At 40.7% G+C, this 21,476-nt stretch overlaps 1 protein-coding gene across 4 annotated transcripts in view; it reads left to right on the forward strand.

Annotated features, from left to right (window-relative positions):
• LOC133558082 (katanin-interacting protein) overlaps window positions 1-21,476 on the forward strand; it is a 28,217-nt gene that overhangs the window by 1,457 nt on the left and 5,284 nt on the right. For 2 of the 4 annotated variants that reach the window (XM_061909175.1, XM_061909178.1), the window contains exons 3-27: window positions 156-304; window positions 505-578; window positions 733-911; window positions 4,599-4,711; window positions 4,785-4,886; window positions 5,037-5,171; window positions 5,260-5,500; window positions 6,804-6,935; window positions 7,025-7,167; window positions 7,323-7,429; window positions 7,611-7,707; window positions 7,783-7,989; window positions 10,991-11,128; window positions 11,936-12,761; window positions 12,858-13,616; window positions 13,677-13,885; window positions 15,073-15,148; window positions 15,257-15,434; window positions 17,940-18,105; window positions 18,182-18,351; window positions 18,433-18,497; window positions 18,588-18,698; window positions 20,003-20,142; window positions 20,206-20,307; window positions 20,383-20,543. In XM_061909175.1, the coding sequence (XP_061765159.1) occupies window positions 263-304; window positions 505-578; window positions 733-911; window positions 4,599-4,711; window positions 4,785-4,886; window positions 5,037-5,171; window positions 5,260-5,500; window positions 6,804-6,935; window positions 7,025-7,167; window positions 7,323-7,429; window positions 7,611-7,707; window positions 7,783-7,989; window positions 10,991-11,128; window positions 11,936-12,761; window positions 12,858-13,616; window positions 13,677-13,885; window positions 15,073-15,148; window positions 15,257-15,434; window positions 17,940-18,105; window positions 18,182-18,351; window positions 18,433-18,497; window positions 18,588-18,698; window positions 20,003-20,142; window positions 20,206-20,307; window positions 20,383-20,543 (4,673 nt within the window). In that variant the 5' untranslated portion in view covers window positions 156-262. The remainder of the gene's footprint in view (window positions 1-155; window positions 305-504; window positions 579-732; window positions 912-4,598; window positions 4,712-4,784; window positions 4,887-5,036; window positions 5,172-5,259; window positions 5,501-6,803; window positions 6,936-7,024; window positions 7,168-7,322; window positions 7,430-7,610; window positions 7,708-7,782; window positions 7,990-10,990; window positions 11,129-11,935; window positions 12,762-12,857; window positions 13,617-13,676; window positions 13,886-15,072; window positions 15,149-15,256; window positions 15,435-17,939; window positions 18,106-18,181; window positions 18,352-18,432; window positions 18,498-18,587; window positions 18,699-20,002; window positions 20,143-20,205; window positions 20,308-20,382; window positions 20,544-21,476) is intronic. The other 2 variants (XM_061909176.1, XM_061909177.1) reach the window with 2 other exon arrangements.

The raw sequence follows: 21,476 nt of genomic DNA on the forward strand, positions 1-21,476 counted from the left end.
TGTCTTTTATTCTGCACGTCACCAAGAAAGTTCTTTACAATTCAGCCGCTGTCCCTATGTATTCTTTGGACTGGATTTCTGCTCTTATTAAAAACAGTTCTGTGCTCGTCTGTCCTGCTTTGCTTATCTTCTGCTTCCTTCCTGCTCTTTGACAGATGCTGTAGCCTAGTTGGCCTCTAGAAATACCCATGTAAGGGCTTTGGGATTTTTTTTTCTCATTCTTCCTGCTGATGTTGCATGATGGTGTGGCAAAATTCAATACATGCTCTTTCCAATGAAACTGAATGCCTGCATTTTAATTGCTGTAAGTATTGACAATGATATTGATGACTTGATTCTGTTTAAGATCAATTTAGCTGTACATTGATACATTATTTGAAGGTGATGGATGGCCTATCTTATAGTTAATTTTAGACGGAAGGTGAAAACTTTATGCATAGTTTAATCTTGATTGATAATGTAGGCTTTTTTGACCTCTTTTTTGTTGTTTTTGTGCACCTAAAGTCGTGCCAAGGAAAGAAGCCTGTCGGTGATGACAATGTGGATGAATATTTAATCGCCCTCCAGCACAAAAACAGGTGAAGTGTGAGCATGAGCTCTCAGGAGACCAAATAGATTGTATGTCACAGAGAAAATGCACGGCCTGTGCGTGACTTCCAGTCCTTGTGGTTACCTGTTTTAAGAAAGTTAGCTGCCAAGTGTTCCTGAGAATAATTTGTTGTTGGTCCACAGAATCCTGAACCGCCTCAAAGCTAAAGACCCAAGGAAGATAGAGCTGGAAAGGCTCGAGCAAGGCTTCTCGCTTTACTTTAATGGAGCCAATGCGGAATCCTCTAAGAGGCCACGCAAGAGCTGTAAGTACAACAAGCCAGTCAGCGCCACGCCTGTTTGGAGGACCACACGTACAGCAGGTGAGCACAAACGATGCAGCCAAAAGTACTTGTCGAACATGACAGCTCAGTGAGCATTAACTGAATGTGTTTTGATTATTCTTTGGCGGTGACATATTCTTTGTGGTGCTATACTGCAACATAAAGGTAATAGTCATGATGGCAAAGAGCATGAAAAAATTCTAATTATGACCCTTGTACTGAAAATTTTACTTATGGCACAGCCGTAACCTGTTTGTTTTTGTCCTGGCTGTCAGTAGAGTATTGTCTAAGCCAGTGTTTTTCAACCTCTGTGCCGCGGCACACTAGTGTGCCGAGAGATACAGTCTGGTGTGCCGTGGAAGATCATCTAATTTCACCTGTTTGGGTTAAAAATATTTTTTGCAAACCAGTAATTATTGTCTGCAAATGATGTGTTGTTGTTGAGTATTGGTGCTGTCTAGAGCTCGGCAGAGTAACTGTGTAATAGTCTTCCATATCTGTAGGTGTCCGCCGGTAGCTAATTGCTTTGTAATTGTCAAAAACAGCGGGAGACAGACTGCAGGTAAAAAGGTGTCTAATGCTTAAACCAAAAATAAACAAAAGGTGCGTGCCCCAAAGAAAAAGCATTGATGCTTAGGGAAGGCCATGCAGAATGAAACTAAAACTGAACTGGCTACAAAGTAAACAAAAACCGAATGCTGGACGGCAGCAAAGACTTACTGTGGAGCAAAGACGGTGTCCACAATGTACAGCCAAACATGACATGAAAATCAACAATGTCCCCACAAAGAAGGATAAAAACAACGGAAATATTCTTGATTGCTAAAACAAAGTAGATGTGGGAAATATCGCTCAAAGGAAGACATGAAACTGCGACAGGAAAACAAGAGAAAAAGCCACCAAAATAGGAGCGCAAGACAAGAACTAATACACCACACACAGGAAAACAGCAAAAAAGTCAAAATACGTCAGGGCGTGATGTGACAGGTGGTGACAGTACACCTGCTTTGAGACAAGAGCTATATAGATGCACGGTTGGTTATGGTTTAAAGTCATATCCAAGAATTACGACAACAACTTTTTACTGTCAACTGAGTTTCGTTTTTTAATGATTTCTGCTGGTGGTGTGCCTCCGCATTTTTTCAACGCAAAAAATGAGATGCGTTTGGGACACAGCCCTGCCTGTGTATTTTAGTGTAGTTAGTGTACAGTTTGTATAGCTGTTTAGATTTACCATCCACTGACAATGAATAAACACACAACCACGATTGTCTCAATAGCTGGCAACACAACTGAGTAGCAAGATAAAATAGTACCTCAATTTCCCCCATGAATCAATAATAAAGTACTTTCTATTCTATTCTATTCTATGACAGAGCGCTTAACTCAAAACACTTGTATAATAGGTCAACGTCTCCCATTGAAATTCATTAAAATACAATTAATTGGGATTTCGGCTGCCTCAAACATTTCCCCTTTTTTGACATGTAACATGCCTTTAAAAAAAAACCTGGAGAGTGGACTTCCACGTTGTCTCCTTTATGCTGCTTCTCCATATTTTCATTGATAGATGTCCGCCATTTCTAAATTATTTTATTACCCTTGGCTGGCGTTAGACTCATGCTGCTTTAGTAGGATGCAGACTCGCAGTGATACACTCTAACTACTTTGCCAATTGTCATGTTTTGATCTTTTCTTCCTTTTATTCAATTAATATCATCCATTTATTTTTCCAAACACTGTCCTTCACACTCACTTTCGTCGTTCCCATTGTTGAAAAAAACTCAGTTAAGATCATTTTAAGCTAATGCTTGTGTGCTAGACAAGTTAAAAGGTTTTGGTTGGATCTTTTGCTACACCAACTAATGGTGGGAATGCCTGTAACTCAAAGTATATCAATTAGCAAAGAGAAAGCTCTAATCTGAAAACACGTTTAAATTGAGGTACAGTACCACTGTACTGTAACTGTGTCTGGCCCATAGTCAGGCATGGCAGTGGTCATGTCATAGGTCTGGGGCTGCATGAGTGCGCTGACATGTTGACCCCGAAAAATATTAATCCTCTAGTTGTATTCCAACAAGTGACTTTGGAACGGAAGTAAATGAAGTGGTGGGCCGCCAAACCAATATGTCTACTGTGCAGCAAACAGTGCAAACTATCAAAGTATGCCTATTAGGTCTAGACCATGTCATAAAAAGCAGATAAGAGCAAATAATCAAACTATGCAATGGAATATACGTTATAATGATTTGTCGATTGATATCAAGGAAACTCCTTCGCTCGTGTTCCCAGACATGACGAACTATCTGGTACAGAGGAAAACTTGAAAAAGCTTGTAGATCTATAACTTCTATGTGTGTGGATGGGTCAAGGACATTGGTATCAAGATTATCCTTATTAAATCATGCATCATTTAGCTGGGTAAGGTTGCATTTTATGATTTAACTTTGCGTCCACTGACATCCATGCTTGTTGCCTTATTGTTGTTGCATGCATTGTTACGAGTATGCATGTTTTTTCTCGTCTTCATCAAAATATAACTATAAGATGTCAAGGTTTTGTATGTTATGAAAGCGTGAAGTGAAGTGAATATTTCTCGTCTTCATCAAAATATATCTATAGGATGTCAAGGTTTTGTATGTTATGAAAGCGTGAAGTGAATTATATTTATACAGCGCTTTTTTTCTAGTTACTCAAAGCCCTTTAAATAGTGAAACCCACTATATAATTTTTACATTCAAACCCGTGTGGGTGGCACTGGGAGCAGGTGGGTAAAGTGTCTTGCACAAGGACACAACGGCAGTGACTAGGATGGCGGAAGCGGGGATCAAACCTGCAACCCTCAAGTTGCTGGCACGGCCGCTCTACCAACTGAGCTATACCGCCCCAAGGCTTTAAGTTTTATGATTGCTGCCTGTGGTAAAAGCTTAAGTCTTTTAGGTTTTGCTCACATTTGCTTTCTTTTATTCAGACAAGCCGAGTTGGTGCTATACGAAACACCGGTGGGAAAAATGCATTTCAAGAACTCAGAAAATAAGATAAAATACAATTGATATTAAAATAATACTTCAATAAAAAATACTAAAGGTTAAAAGTGTACCAAACAAACCTTTAACAAAGTGATCACTACCAACTTGTTCGTCCTTCAACTCTACTCCCTGGACTGGAGTGTGTGCCTCTATTCTCCTCGTCTTTCGTAAAATCTTTACGTCTTTTGCCCTCCTTGATTACCTCTCGCAGAACTCTGAAGAAACTTAATCCTTTTCGCGATTTGAATGGTTCCAACGGCCTAAAACAATGCAACAGACACTCGTTGCCCCACCCCTTCGAGCCTTGCATACACGAGCCGGGCGTGACTTCAGGTGAATACCCCCTCAGATATTCAATAAGTTTTAATACAAATAAATTGTTGCAGAACGTGATGACTGCGTTTGTCGTCCACTTTAATCATATTTACTCAAAACTCGCCTTTTTCACCCCCACCATAAGGAGCGCTTGCTAATAGCCACCACTCATGAGCCTGCAGCTGGCACGCCATGATTCCCATGTCCATTCCTGGCTGAATAAATGATAGTGACAGTTTGTATCTTGCAGCAGGTTTCCCTCTATTCCTGCCCTTATGTGCCGTGGACCATCTGCATGCATAATTGCGTGTTCCATCTGCGCTCAAGTGATCGCCACGCGGCACACTCTCTTCATGTTCCTTTCTGTGCTGTGACTCATCAGCAGATGTCTCTAGAAGCGCCTACCAGCTAAGTGAAGATAGTCATTTGGAGGACAGCCACAACCAGAGGAGCCACACAGCCCCGGGAAAGGTCCAGAGGAAAGAATGGGTGCAGGTACATACCTTATATTTGCACTGTCCATTCTTCACTTTGAATATGTATTTTTAAGAATTTGATGTTTGTGTAGGATTCCATCATAATCCGGACAGAGGATGGAAGGAGTTTGAGGATATGCCCGCAAAAGCGCTACTCTGATGATTTTGAGCCCTATGAGAGCACAGACATGGAGGTAGTGTGCACATATAACCAAGGCTGTGTGTGGGGGTGCTTTATTTCTATTAAGGGGAGGGGCTGTGTGTGTCACCAGCAGCTGTCTGCACTATTTAGCATCTCTCCATCTCTGCCGTTTGCCCCCTTCCGACCACCACTCCTCACACAGACCTCCGGCCCACGCTCGCCTCGCGCTCCCCGCTCACCAAGGGACAATTATAAGCATCCCCGGCCCGAGAGCGAAGGAGACCAAGCGGATCAAGACCACAACGAGAAGGTGCTTCTCAACCTCGAGGAAGTGAAGGTGATTAGGATTCTAAAAATTCACAATGCACAAATTAGTGTGTGCATCTGCTTGATTGACAGTTAACGCTGACCTCCTTTTAAACCAGGTTTTAAGGCGCAGCCTGGAGAACAGCATGCGGCATAGCAGCCGCGGCTCGGCGGGGGAGGAGTCAGACGAAGAGTGGGTGGAGGAGCAAATCGAACGGGATGAGAGCACAGAAAGTCTAGACGAACTTGGACTTCCTGTGCCTACCTCCAAGTCTTCCTCCAACGCACGTCCCGGAACTTCCCATAGCCATTTTGACCCGGCAAACCTCATTGTACTTGACTTTGGACCCGCACCAAAAGGTGGGTGTCACCGTCCACTCCAATATGTAAATATCTTCTTTATGATCCCAATAAACAAACACATTGTTGGAAGAAAACAACAGTTGATCAGTTTCAGTGTCAAACTGTCTCTGTCATATAAACTTTTGAAGCAAATTTCTTAGTAATATTTTGACATTTTTTATGTCATGCGAATGTTGAAAGAAGTTAGCTACTGTATTATAAAACTTCACTCTCCGCTTATAATGTATAAGTTCACACACTAGGTACAATTTAGTGTTGTCAATCAACCAATCAATCAAAATGTATTTCTCTAGGGCCTTCATCACAAGTTTGGCCTTCGTTGTTCAACTACTTTTTCTACTTTTTTGTTCAGTGGCTATTTTTTTTTTTGTTGCCTGTAGCTATTTATTTTTAGTTGTTCGGCGGCTTTTCCTTTTACGTTTTTTGTCAAGTATATGTTCTTTGTTGGTGGCAGCTATTTCTTCTTTGTTGACGGCGGCTATTTCTTCTTCATGGTCGGCGAGTATTTCTTCTTTGTTGGCGGAGACTATGTCTCCGTCGTTGTTCGACGGGCGGACGGGCGGACGGGCGGGCGGGCGGGCGGGCGGGCGGACGGACGGGCGGGCGGGCAGGCGGGCGGGCTGGCGGGCGGGCGGGCGGGCGGGCGGGCGGGCGGACGGACGGACGGACGGACGGACGGGCGGGCGGGCGGGCGGGCGGGCGGGCGGGCGGGCGGGCGGGCGGACGGGTGGACGGACGGACGGACGGACGGACAGATAGATAGATAGTACTTTATTTATTCCTTCAGGAACGTCCCTTCAGGCAAATTAACATTTTCAGCACAATCCCATTCAACATCAGACAAACATTACAGGGAGACAGAACAGGATATAATATAATAATATAATTAATATAGTATAATAATATTAATTATTTAATATTATTAACTAATTAATTAATAATATTAATATAATTATTCAATTATATTAATTGTATTTATATAGCCCTTGATCAAATGTTTTCTTTCCGTTGGCGTCGGTTACAGTATTTCTTCTGAGTTGATGGTAGCTTTTTTTTCCTAGTTTGCGGTGGCTATTTCTTCTTCATTAGCAGTGGCTCTTTGTTATAGTTGTTCTGTGGCTATTTATTTTTCGTTGACTGTGTTATTTTTCTTTGTCGTTTGGCGACTAATTTTTCTTTGTTGTTCAGCAGTTTTTTCTTCTTCATTGGCGGCAGCTATTTTTTCTTTGTCGTTAGGTGACTACTACTTGTTTGGCGATGATTATTTCTTCTTCTTTTTTTCCATTTGAATTATTTCTAGGTCGTAAACTTGAGCGTTCATTGTCTGCGAAGAGGAAGGAAAACAGTGACTCTTTCATACCTTGTAAGCCAGTGTTGGTGAAGAGTAAAACGTTGGATAAACCACCTTCGAAAGACAGCTGGGATTGTCCAAGTACACATTTTTGCCAGCTTTGCAACATTTGAGATCATGTTTCAGTATGGTATCGGTTAGATGACAAGAGCATGTGTGTGTTTTTTTAGGGCCAGCGAGTCAGGCAGAGAGGCCCCTGTCAACCGCTAGAAGGACTTTCACTGAGAAGCAGGACCAAGATGAGGTCGCACGTGGTGTGTGCCAGGCCCTCCAGAGAGAAAACAATAGTCCTGAGCTCTTCACTCGCAACATGGTCTGCATAGCTCACACCTCCATTATTGTGACCGTATTCTTACTTTCACTGTATGATTTTAATCCAGCCCCGGATTTGGCTCGCTACTAAACCTTGTCCCAAAATTTTTTTTTGTGTGTGTGTCTGACTGTTTCATTCTGCTTCACTTGATCCAGGGCAGAGGGCAACAGATGATGAACGGCTTAGTGCATGGCAAAGGAAACGACCGGGAGGAGAGCAGTGTCACTCTGGCCATGCAGAGAATCACACTCATGGGCTTCAGGTTTGATGATAAAATATGACAAATAAAGACACAAAAAGCAGATTAGTATCTTCCTTCTTGTATTTGTGGTAATCTAATGGACTTTGTACTTTCTCTAACATGCAATAAAATACAAAGTGCTTTGGGGCAGTGATGGAGAGTTCAGAACAGAACAATTGATGTGTGTTATGTCGCCTTTCAGGGAGCAACACAAACTGCTGAAAGCCTTGGAGGAGCTAGAAGCTGCACCCCCATTCAACATTCCTCAGGGTGGCAAAACAGACCACAGCAAAACGCCGGTGAGTATGACACACTATGTTGATCTTCCTTAACTCTGCAGTATTTGAGAACGCTTTCTATTGTCGTCATGGCAGCCGAGGCGCTCCCAGGAGGTCACCCCTGCTCTGTACGTCACGATGGAGATCCTGTCCAACTGGGGCCACAAGCAGCAGGTCGGCCTGACTGAGTTGCAGTTTTTTGGACCCGGGAACAGGAAACTGTACGTGTCCCCACATGACCTCGACATCAGGAACGCAGACTATCCTGGGAATCTGGCGGCACTTGTCAATGGCAAGGCGAAGGTCGGTTTGCACTAGCTAATCCATTTGCATACACATTCTTTTAATGTAGAAATTCTCGTTCAGATTTTTCTTTAATCCTGTATTAAACATTTATTTTAAACGGCCACCATCCTCACCATCTGCTGTATAGTCGAATACCAACCACTATAAAAAAATAAGGAAGCTATCGCAATTGTTTTTCTTTTGTTCTTTTTTTTTTTGTCCTGGCCAGCTATTTAGGCAAATCACAGAGTTGATGTAGATGCCCATGTTGGCTGTACAAATTTACTTTATAAAAGAGAAGTGTGGGATACTTCTCTTGTTGCCTTATTTGTATTTGACTTTATCAAATGGATTTATATTATTATTTGGTGCAGCCAGGAGGGGATAGAAAGAGAAAAAAAAGGGAAGACAAAGGGGGATAAGACAGCAAGACAACAACAACAGCAAACACAACAATAACAACAATAGAACAACATCAGCAAAAAGGGGGATAAGACAGCAAGACAACAACAACAGCAAACACAACAATAACAACAATAGAACAACATCAGCAAATATGATATGTACCAACATGATGGTAAAAGTGATAGCAAATGAGCAGTTAGTGAAATAAATAATAAAAAGAAACAACTTCTATTTTAATCATGACTGCTAGTGTGTGAATGATTCTCTGTTTAACTTTGTTGGCCTTGCGATAAGGTGGCGTCACTACATTATTGCATCAGCAATGAAAGTAGGTATCGGTACATTAACGACTTAAATATTAATTGCTATATTTCTTTAGGAACGTTTCAGTTACCAAAACTCCACAGATTTTCCTTTCTAAACGAATTATAACTACCGGTAATAATACATAAAAATATATTTAGTTCAAAATAATTTACTAAAATATTTAATTTTGCATCACTAGCCTGAAACGACTGCCATTGACTAAAGAGAAAAATGCTATTAACTGTTGTTTTAAAGCAAAGATAATACCTAAGATTAAGAAATTACCTATTCAGTCGTCCCTTGCAACATGGCGCTTTAAATATTGCAAAAGTGCAAATTCAATACATTGTGTTTTATTAATATATTAGGCATATTCTACAGCATTTTTTGTTTATTTTTGGCCATTTTCAAGCATAAAAGTGGCTTAATGAGCTGAAAATATCAATACTACATTAAAATTGGCCTCTAGAGGAGTCCAAACTAATCAGAGTGCATTGTTCAGTATCGTAGCCACTGACAGCGCTATATTAGATTCAAAGGGTGTATTTCATGTCTAGAGGACTCTTATAATGTTAAAAACAATTAGAAGGTTAGGTTTTTTTATGCTCTAGCTATGAAAATATTAGCTTAATAATGATTGCAACTTAGCGGAAGTTTGTTTATCGTAGTAATGTTTTGAACCAAACATTTATTTTCCAATTTATTAGGTATATCTTTGTATATTTTGTAAATACTTTTATTTTTTTACATAATAAACTGTAAGATTGTTATAGTTTCTAAATGACTGTATACAGTTTTCATGTCTTTTGGATCTCATGAAGAAAAGCAGCAGTTGGGAATCTAAATAATTAAACAGAAAAATGTAGTCTTAACTAATGAAATCATGCTTCGCCTTGACCGTATTTACTTGGATATTTATGCATACAATATATAGAGTGGGGTAAAAAAGTATTTAGTCAGCCACCGATTGTGCAAGTTCTCCCACTTAAAGTGATGACAGAGGTCTGTAATTTTCATCATAGGTACACTTCAACTGTGAAAGACAGAATGTGAAAAAAAATCCAGGAATTCACATTGTAGGAATTTTAAAGAATTTATTTGTAAATTATGTAAACCATTCAAAGCTCTCACTGATGGAAGGAGGTTTTGGCTCAAAATCTCACGATACATGGCCCCATTCATTCTTTCCTTAACACGGATCAATCGTCCTGTCCCCTTAGCAGAAAAACAGCCCCAAAGCATGATGTTTCTACCCCCATGCTTCACAGTAGGTGTGGCGTTCTTGGGATGCAACTCTGTATTCGTCCTCCTCCAAACACGACGAGTTGAGTTTATACCAAAAAGTTCAATTTGGTTTCATCTGACCACATGACATTCTCCCAATCCTCTGCTGTATCATCCATGTATCCATTTTAGTATAAACTCAACTCGTCGTGTTTGGAGGAAGAAGAATACTGAGTTGCATCCCAAGAACACCATACCTACTGTGAAGCATGGGGATGGAAACATCATGCTTTGGGGCTGTTTTTCTGCTAAGGGGACAGGACGATTGATCGGTGTTAAGGAAAGAATGAATGGGGCCATGTATCGTGAGATTTTGAGCCAAAACCTCCTTCCATCAGTGAGAGCTTTGAATGGTTGACCAAATACTTATTTTCCACCATAATTTACAAATAAATTCTTTAAAATTCCTACAATGTGAATTCCTGGATTTTTTTTCACATTCTGTCTCTCACAGTTGAAGTGTACCTATGATGAAAATACCGACTTCTGTCATTTTAAGTGGGAGAACTTGCACAATCGGTGGCTGATTAAATACTTTTTTGCCCCACTGTATATATATATATACATATATATATATATATATATATATATATATATATATACATATATATATATATATATATATATATATATATATATATATATATATATATATATATCAAAAAGTCTCAAAATGCTGGGCTCGTCTTATATTTGGTTTCGAGGGGTTTATACAAACTTGGCTCTCCAAAAATGTTTATAAAGACATTAGTTAAAAAACGAGTCGTCTTATATTAAGGTAAATATGGTCATTTAACACTATTACATAATATGGGTGTAGTGTATGGTGCAGCTCTGCTGCGTATAATGAGTGTTGGACATTTTGATGCCTTATTTAGCTACAGGAAAGAGGCACTAAATAATACTGTACATGTAATCCATCGTATTTGAAAAAACTACATGCACTACTACAGGATTATTTGCTTGCGCAGAGAGCATATGGCATTGGCTGATTTAGTTTTGGTCTGCTCTTGTGGGTTTACAGACGACCAAGGAGCGCCACATGTGGACGTGTCCCTTTCACCCCCCAGTCCAGCTCTACTTCATCGTCCGCAACATGGAGCGCGCTGCAGATTTTGGAATATCTCGCATCAAAATCTGGAACTACAACAGAAGCCTCAATGTTCGTAGCGTTGCCTTTCCTTTCACCTCATATCAGATTTCATTTTTGGCTTCAGTGTGTGTTTTTTTTTTTTTTGCTAATGCGGGGTGACCCTTTCTGTGTGGTTACATCAGGGATGCAGTTCTCTTTAAGCAGTGGCTGGCTCGGCTGCCACTCAGTCTGTCCAAATGTGGAGCAGTGAGAGATTATCCCGGAAGATTAGTGTAAGAGGAAGCGTGGGCTTGTCTTTCATCCTCATCGCTGTTCATTAAGTGCTACTACTGCTCGATAGGTTTTGCTTTTGTTACTTTAACTGTAACAGTTTCCTTAAAGTCTGGCAGATTCTTGGTGATTGCTTGACCCCATTAGGTAAGGCGATGCAAGTTTGAAGATTGTAGGCTGATCCGGGTTTGAGCTGGTCCCTTGCCACTAGCATCAGGAGGATTTAAGTTGTGTCTTAGTTATGTCTTGTTATCCACCAGGGCTACTTAGTGCTAGCTAGCTTCATTCAGTGCTTTTTTGGACAAATTAGTCAATGTGTATCACATGAGATGGACACTTGGTTATTATAACACATGATAGGGGTGTTGTTTTGTGCTAGCTAGCTGGTGGTTATCCTTTAAAATCATTTACATGCATGTATGTTTTTAGTTTTAAAGTGGAATTAATAATGTTTTTATACCCTGCTATTGCTGTGATAATACAGAAAAGCGAAGTGCTCTGTGATGTAATTTTTGCTACGACCTGTCTTTGTGCACCATAAAAAGTGTTCTATAAATAGAATGAGTTAGTTACTCAAAATGTTTTTCCCTCTCTTTTTCCTTTCAGGAACTTGACATTGGTGCACGCCATATAAAGCTGTACCTCAACAGCACGCTGGTATTTGAGGGAGAGCTGGAGAGGGGCTGCGGCAATCAGGTGTTTGACTACAGCACTCTAATTGAGCTCCAGGATCTCCAGGCTTCAGACTCCTTGTTTTCCAGCCCGTCGTCTTCAGGAAACAATCTGGGCGGGGCCAGCCCCCAGCGGTATGATGATGATAGGAAAGCCAGAGAGGGCAGCAGCACACACCAGCACCACAGTTCAGTCCTACCGCCATCAGAAGCATCAAGCCAAGCTATGATGGACACACAATCAGGTCCGCACACGCCTCTCCCACCCATCTCTGGGCGGCGCTCCTCCGCACAAAGGAACTCTTTTGACCTGTCCACCTCAGAGGAGCGTCCACCTTATAGACTGCAGGACTATTCAGCACCCGTGGCGCAGACCGTCACCATGCAGCCATCCTCCTCGCGAATGACCCCCCAGTGGCTACAGCCCTTGAAGAGAGCCAATCCCGAGGGCTGCGAGGCCAGCCGGGAGAAGCCACGCTGGCTGGTGCCTCAGCAACCCACAGAGTCCAAATCTCCATCGGCGTCGGCTTCCTCGTTACTCCCGGAGTTGGCATGTAACCCAGGGCGGGTGTGCAGGGGAGGGGAAAGGCCGGCGAATGGAGCGCAGTGGAAGGGGGATTCTTTGGACAAGAGCTGCGACCTGATGGAGGAGTTCGGGGAACCAAAGCAGGAGCGACCCATCAGTGGGAGAAGGAGCTCTTTGCAAAACTTCCGACAGATGGAGGAGCAATCCCTAAAGTCTGCTTGTCTGTCAAACACGGGTGCATTTCCTCTTTGTTACTGTTGTGTATGACCTAGCTGGACACATTTATTTGCTCATCATGGAAAGATGAATTCCTATTATTTGTTTTCTGCAGAGCCAGCGATCAGCACCAGTAGGAGGCAGCGTACCCCGAGACCCCTTCTGCACAGCCATCAAGATGACCTCATGGAGTCCTGGGACTCCCTAACAAAGTTCAACCAGTGCCAACGTGGTCGCATCTCCAACATGGGCTTTGAGGGCGACATCTTTGATGACTTCCAGCAGCAACACAGCCGTGGCCCCACTGCAGCCCCCGTCACCCCCTCAGCCACCTCCCTGAGTCCACCATCCTCCTCTTTTTCCGCCAAAGAGCTCCCAAGTGAGGGCCCTGACATGAATTCCTTCATGGAGGCAGAGGATGAGTTTGAAATCCCGGTGCTTCCCAAAGGCCAACGATTGGTCATTAACATTTTGTCCACCTGGGGCGACCGCCATTATGTCGGCCTCAACGGTCTGGAGGTTTTCAGTTCTAGTGGAGAGCCCCTCCAAAATGCGCACATCACCGCCAACCCCCCAGATATTAACATACTCCCAGCATACGGAAAGGACCCTCGCGTGGTCACCAACTTGATCGACGGTGTTAATCGCACGCAGGACGACATGCACCTCTGGCTCGCTCCGTTCACGCCTGGACGTAGCCACACAATATTCCTGGACTTTGGACACCCTTACCAGGTTGCCATGATCCGTGTGTGGAACTACAACAAGTCCCGCATCCACTCTTTCCGTGGGGTGAAGGAGGTGGAGATGCTGCTGGATGGGCGGTGCATCTTCAGGGGCGAAATCGCCAAAGCTTCTGGGACGCTCTGTGGAGGTATGGGAGAAAACGCTTCCATTTTACTTGTTTTTATTACAACCTTTTCTTTAAATGCAGATTTGGATCAGTTCGGAGACACTATTTTATTTACTACCGATGATGAGATCCTAGAGGCGATGTCCCGGTTTGATGAAACCTTCCTCAGTGAAAATAAAGGTTTTGAGAATCCTGTGTATGAGGAAGAGCTGCAGAGACCTCGCACTGCAGACGGAGAGGGGGAGGAAAGACCCTTTACACAGGCCGGCTTCAGGGAGGAGGACCTTGCTGTAAGTAAACAAGTGTTCTTGATTGTACGCACGCTGGCCACAAGATTAGTTATACATCCTGTGTCGCAAATCCTACTTTTTAATCAAAACTCATTCTTAAAGTGCTTGGCATGCTCATCTAGGTAAGGGCAGGTCAGAGGCGGAATCATGTTAATGAGAAAGAAGGACCGAGACAATGATGTCTTCGTGAAATTTGCATAATTGGTTATGATGCATTTTCTTTTGCCGTTTTTTGTTGTCTTTTTCTTATGTCACAATCGAGTCAAAGCCCCATGGAAGTGCTTTTAAATAGGGGAGAGAAACACAGCAGCACTCGCTGCTGCTGAGTCTCCAAAAATCTCTTCACTAGATTTGTCACGTCTTTTTTTGGAAAGAGTAGAATAGAGGGCACTGATATCTCGCTAAATATAACTTCAAAGTCACTAGGTTGGCAACACTAATCACGTGTTCCAATATAACTTTTTCACATGTTGGAGCCTTGAGTATTAGGCAAAACCAATATTAACCCTATACAATATCTGCACAAATAAGAATACTTACTTGTAGTATTTTGTAATTTGGAATGTTAGGAAAGACTTGGTTTAGTGAAATTACTCAGAGAACAATTGTAGTCTAGTTGCGCGATAAAGACAGTATAAATGTTATTGATTTTTATTACTATCATTATTTTTTGATAATGCATTTTGATGACTCATTTTAGCTGTCCGGCAAATATGCCAATTACAAGCAAACAAACGCGCAAGATAAAGCTCTTGAATGTAAACAAAGCTGTACAGATTCATACAAATACTGACAGTAACAATACCAATACTATAATATCAGGTCGATACCACAGTGGTTAGATTTTTTTCATTAAAAAATATTTTGTTGTTTCTGTTATTGTTTACAAACTCAGAAAATAAGTCCATGGATTCAGGAGAGCTAGACAAGAAATGGTTTGAATCAGAGCCAATAGTAGAACATCATTGAAGTATAAACATTTTATTGTTACACCGCTATCCTGTGTTTTTATCTGATCATAATTGTGATACACAATGTAATCATCCATTTATCTTGAACATTTGAAGTATCAAATTGCCAATACTCCCCCTGTAACTACTTACTATTGGATTGATACCCAAATTTGTAGAATTTCCCAAAACTAATGTTAACTATCCAAACTAAATAATTTTTGTGGTGTATTACAGCTTAATCTTCACCTCAATGCCACAGTGAGCCCGTCGGAGAACATGGAGCAGATCCCTGGGATGTACACTGGAAAGTGTGAGCACAAAGATTTCTGTTTACATCATAACCACTTATTTTTACTGTTATGCAATCACTGAAGTCATTCTCTCTCTCTCGCTCTCTTTCCATGTTCAACTCCATCAGGCCTTCGACTGCAGCTCATGTCAACATGGGGCGACTCTCACTACGTGGGTTTAACAGGACTGGAGGTGGTGGGGAAGGATGGAGAGGGTTTACCTTTGGACCTCAGTATCATGGCCTCTTCACCCAGGGACCTCAATGACTTGCCCGAATATGATGATGACTCGCGCACCCTTGATAAGTATGTCTGACATGTTCATATAAAAAAAATGTTTTTCCAAATTTCAAATTGCTCTAATAATGTATTCTAGTTTGTTGCAGTCGGTCCACCTAATATAATTAGCACCACACTCCAAATGTTCTCTCTTGAACAAAAACTATGTGGCTATGATTACTATTACTATGGATATGTCAATTTTTTAAAGCGAAACTGCTATTTTTTTTATTTTATTTTGCCTATCAGTCACAAACATTATGTAAGACAATAACATATGTTTTTTGGGGGGTTGAGGGGATTACACATTCTATCTCGTATATAAACATTCGCAAAAATAGCTAACAATGCAGGCCAATGACAATCGCTGTATTCCGCCTATAAAGTGCTTTCAAAAACCTCCAACGATTTATATACGTACTTTAAGCATATATGTAATGTAGTAACAGGCACATTTGTATAACATGTAATATATCCATACGATATTTGAGTCAGACTCATCACAAAATGTGTTTTTCCCTTCAACAACAACTACTACTAGTCATGATAGACTTCCTGAGAGACAACAAAGATTACTTTGGGACAAATAATAAACCAGAACCTTATATTTTTGAGCCTGAATATAAGGAGGATGAGCTACAGGTTTTAGAAGCTGTGTGCTAAACAGATCCAGCTTTTGTGAAACAATAAGCATCATATAGTAGTTTTCCTAAGTGCTGAACAAGAAATGCAAACAAAAAACATAATAAACTTCACTTACCGTACAATGTCTGCTCACACTGGAAGGCTGACTGATGGGATGTTTATATCGTCCCGTTTTTATACGAAGAAATAATCGTAATTCCGTTTTTTCTTGACTTTCTCGCCTTCTCCGTGTCTAAATTGAACGTCAAAATTTACCAACTTCCATTTTATGGCTTTAATGTTCTACTATACAGGTAAGAATAATAATTTATAACCTACAATTAACTTTCACCTGTTTAGGGCCATGCAGCTGCTCACTGGCTCAGTATGTCAATTGCTTATTTTTACATGACATCACGCCCGGCTCATTAAATATGTGTGGTGGTCAAGCGAGTTTCTGTTCTCAATGGGTATTAGGCGCCATTTAGCATTTCTCTAAGAAAAATGCCCTCTTCTTGCATTGTTTGCGGCTATACGATCCGTTCAAATTGTGAAAAGAATAAATGTTTCTTCAGAGTTCCTCGGGAGGTAATCATAAAGATCGTAAGAGTGCGAGATTTTAAAATGCCGACGAGAAAAGTGTCACGCACTCCAGTCCAAGGGAGCAGAGTTGAAGAACGCACAAGTTTAGTGATCACTTTGTTTGTTTGTTTGTATTTACATTTTTAACAAACAGATACTTGTATCAGATATAGTAATTTGTCAGGAAATGTTTTACGTCTTTATTTTATACACATATATATATATTAGAGTATTTATGACAACATGACTAAAATCTAGTATTGTGATGATTCAGTAATTTTTAGTTTGTTAAATGGATATGCAATCACGGGTGTCAGCTGTCGGGTGCTGGTCATCCGATGTAGTTTGTTTGCATGGACGCGTGCTCGCAAGACGCAAAGTTAAATCATAAAATGCAACCTTAACCAAGCAAAAACAAGGCATATTTATTTGAGAGAGTGTTGATACCAATTAACTTGAACCAGCCAAACACAAAGAAGTTGTAGACATCCATGTTTTTCCAAGTTTTCATCTGTTTTGTTGTGTAGAATGACGTTTGAAGCACCAGATCGTTCAATATGTCTGTGAACTCCACAATTGGATAATCCTTAATATCTTATTAATTTGCTCGTATCTGCTGTTTGGAGAAAGCTCTAGATCCAGGCCCCTTTGCGTATTCAGATAGTTTGCGCGCTGCTTGTTGCACAACAGCCATCTTAGCTTGTTTGACCACTACTGTTTCACTTCCAGGAAGAAGTCACGTGACATAATACAAGCAATAGTGTCGCTGCATAAGTTAGTTATTTCTCTGTGATCACTAAAAATAGTTAGTCTGCATGAGAGCTTGTAATAATAATATCGCTAATATACTTGGTTAATATTCGGGTCACGAGATGTAAATGGAGTATTGTTGGCGTTTTTTGGATGTTTTTTAGAGGACTTTATGGGAATAGTGTACTCTCATTAGCTGCACTGTTAACCACCTCATACTTTCCGTAATTTACAAATGAAAATGCATAAAAATATTTTCAACATGTATTCTTGTCTTACACAGGTATTGTGAACGATAGGCAAAATTCCCCAAAAATGTAGTTCCCCTTTAATTTTATTGTTGAATTGAAACAAAAAAAGGACTGGTTGGCTTGTACTTGGGGTCTAGGGAGTTACACAAGCAAACCAACAAGTGGTGTCAAACAAAGGTCTTAGAACATATTTTTTCTCAAACAGGTCTTGAAAAACAAGAATGGTGTTTTATTCATTGTTTTCATGTATCTGAGGAAATACTTTATCATGGTTGATACTTTTTTACTTATATATTTTTTTTAAGTTGTCTTTGTCACTTTCCAGGATCATAGACGGCCACAACATCACCATCGACGACCATCACATGTGGCTGATTCCTTTCTCCTATGGAGAGGCCCACACTCTGACCATCAGCTTCCCACACACCCAGACCATCGCCGGATTGCGCATTTGGAACTACAACAAGTCTCCTGAGGATTCATATAGAGGGGTGAGATAATAACGAGAAAGGTGTATACAAATGAATGTTGATCATTATATATTTTACATTGAATATTTGTACGTAGGTGAAAGTGATCCATGTGATCATGGATGATGTGGTCATCTCCCCGGCGGAGGGCTTTCTGATCAGGAAAGGACCAGGCAACTGTCACTTTGACTTTGCTCAAGAGGTCCTCTTTGTGGACTACATGCAGGCGCCCACTGACAACAAGAGTGCAGAAGAGTACCCTGACAAGTAAGAAGACACTATTTCGTACATGTGTGTCATTAATTATTAAGAGTCACACATTTAACAATTCACTTGTCTCCACTTCAGACGAAGCGTTAAGAGAGCAGAACAGGCCAGCATGGATTATGAAGCTCCCATCATGCCTTGTGGATGTATCCTTTCACCAAACACCACTCATACAAAACGACTGTTTATCAATAACTTCCTATTTATTATTCCTTTATTATTTTTCTACCTACCAGTCATCTTTCAGCTGCAGCTCTTAACCACCTGGGGGGACCCTTACTACATCGGCCTGAATGGTGTCGAGTTCTACAACCAGAACCACGAAGAGATCAAACTCAGTGACAACAGTATCTTTTTTGAAGATCGCTACAAGCAGTGGTTTTCAATAGTAATCGATCGCAAAAGGTTCAAAACAAATCTTGAAAAAAAATATTTTTATCACATTAGAATCAGCTCTGATTATGATGTGCTATGCTGCAAAAATAAATGAGATAAATTCACCAAAAAATGATACTCACAAACCAAAATGGCCAACTACTTGTGCGTTTTACAGCTTATGTTCTTTGATGATAGTCGTGAATCCTGTTGTTTCTCTTGGGAGCGTTGATGGCTGTTGCTTATGTGTTAAGGCCCTCAAAAGCCAATTAAGTTGCGGAAATTATAATAACATGATGAGAGAAAAAAGGATCCTTGCCGTAATCAATGCCTGTCTGCCAATAAAATCAAGCATTGTTATCATTTAAAGCACACATATTGGTATGTATAGTTGTATTGCATGACAGTGGATTATCCAGTGAGTGTAATTTTATTATGTCGTAACTAACACACTGGATGGAATAGGGATGTAACGATAAACGGTAATAATGATAACCGCAGTTTAAAAGAACCTAACTCCCGACAGTTAGTGGTACTGTTTAAAATTTAAAAATCATCCTATCGATAACTACACTTTTTAATAAACTCACAGACTGTCTAGTGCCAGGTCGCTAGCGTAAATGCTGACATGAAAACAAGAAACAATGTTTTCCCCCAATAAGAAGTTGAAATACACCAATCTAAGCTTACGGTATGTAAACACAATACTCTCTGAGTAATTAAGCTATTCAGTTGTGCACAGAACAAAATGAATGTTCTATACCCGGAGGAACTATACAGACAGATACCCGCCAGAAAAAATAATAGATTTTATTTGTTAAGCACTTTTCATTTAAATAAATCGTAAAGTACAAACCAATATTTCAAACAATTAAAGCTTTAGCCATTAAAACAAAATGCTAAAACTAAATCACTATCAGTGAAGCGTAAGAAACACAAAACATGCAAAATGTGGGTTTTCTGACAGGGTATGTATTTATTTTTTTATATAACTATTTCAAAACATTTCAGTGGGTGTGTATATAAGTACTTTTGAGCACATTCAAAAATACCGCGATAATGTCATACAACATAACAATAACCGTGATATGACATTTTCATGTCATTACATCGCTAGTCTGTAATCTATGCAGCATTTATGGGCAGTTGAATGGCTTCTTGTTCAAGCCTGCACCAAATAATCTGTTTAAATGTATCTCCTGCCCCTCCCCGGTGTAAAATAAATGATGTATTAATCATGTTGTGACATTTATATCTGTTCCTCAACGTGTGCCAGACATCGCAGCTTTCCCAGATAGCGTTAACGTGCTGGACAACGTGAGTGGTGACGTGAGGACTCCAGATAAATTAATAGATGGTGTCAACAGCGCCAATGATGGCAGGCACACGTGGCTGGCCCCTGTGCTGCCTGGACTGGTAAGGATGTGCAAGAAAGGATTTTTGCCATTTCTACTCTTTGAATCTTTTGCCTGCACGCAGGTGAACCGTGTGTACGTCATCTTTGATCATCCGGTGACTGTGTCCATGATTAAACTCTGGAACTACTCCAAAACCCCACAGAGGGGGGTTAAAGAGTTTGGAGTGAGCCTTTTTTCCATGTATTTGTTTTTTTTAATGTAACAAAAACGTTTTATAAATACATGTGTGTGTTTGCAGCTGCTTGTAGATGACCTACTTGTGTACAATGGTGTCTTGGACAGCGTGAACCACATGAGCCGCGGCATTCTGCCCACGTGCGACATGGTAGTGCCGTATCACACCATTCTCTTCACCGACAACGCTTACGTTGCACACCGCGAGAGGAACACCGTCATCAGGTAAGCTCACACATTTGAGACCACATTATTCAAATTATATTAACATGTCTTAATATGGCAACTTTATAAGGAACTGAGGGACACTATTCATGTTACATTTGAAAAAAAAAAAACCCAACCTACATCAAATAAACCCCTGCTTTTTGGAATCCATTTCGGAAACACTACCAGGGAGCCCCAGTAGGAGGCAGTACAACCTTCACTAGTTATTACAAAGTTAGCCGTGATACTCAGTAGTTTTTTTTAAAAGTGCCATACTTAGTAATGTGTCCAAAAATTGTACTGCAATCACAGTCAAAATTACGTAGTCCCCTCCCACTCTCCATGACTAAGGTTGCCAGATACGCAGCCAAATCTGAATCCTACTCCAAGGAACTTCAAATGGCAATCGACGAGTCCTATGCTGTAGGTCGCTATTGTTTATGCTTCTTGCAAGATGGTTTACAAGTAATTATGCCACATTTTACTGATGTCGGTTTGCCAAATGTATTTGTAAAGTTATGCAGCAAAATTTTTGTCCGTAGTTTGGACAGATTGTTGGCATTATTACCCTGCTAAAATGTCTAGTTTGACCGCACGGGCCACCATCAAAACAAATATATATAATAATATACATTATATATCGCACAGGCCTACTTTTATGGCAAGCCAAGGCCAACAGTAAGATTACTGCCACATTTCATTCAGCATAACTCCATGATGCATCCAACCTGACGCACTGCATTCTCTTCCATGTATGCACATCACCATTTTTCAGTGCAGAGTGCAATTCTATGAGCCAACCCACATTACGCAAAATCATGCTACACATAAATCATATAGCCTATTACCATGTCAATACACTAAGTAGAACATTATTACATGTAATGCATTATATTGTCCCAAGCAAATAGCAGACCATGTGTGCCCGTCGCACATACAGTACCAGAAACC

The sequence above is a fragment of the Nerophis ophidion genome, linkage group LG08 (genome assembly GCF_033978795.1).
Source record: "Nerophis ophidion isolate RoL-2023_Sa linkage group LG08, RoL_Noph_v1.0, whole genome shotgun sequence".
NCBI classification, from domain to species: Eukaryota; Metazoa; Chordata; class Actinopteri; order Syngnathiformes; family Syngnathidae; genus Nerophis; species Nerophis ophidion.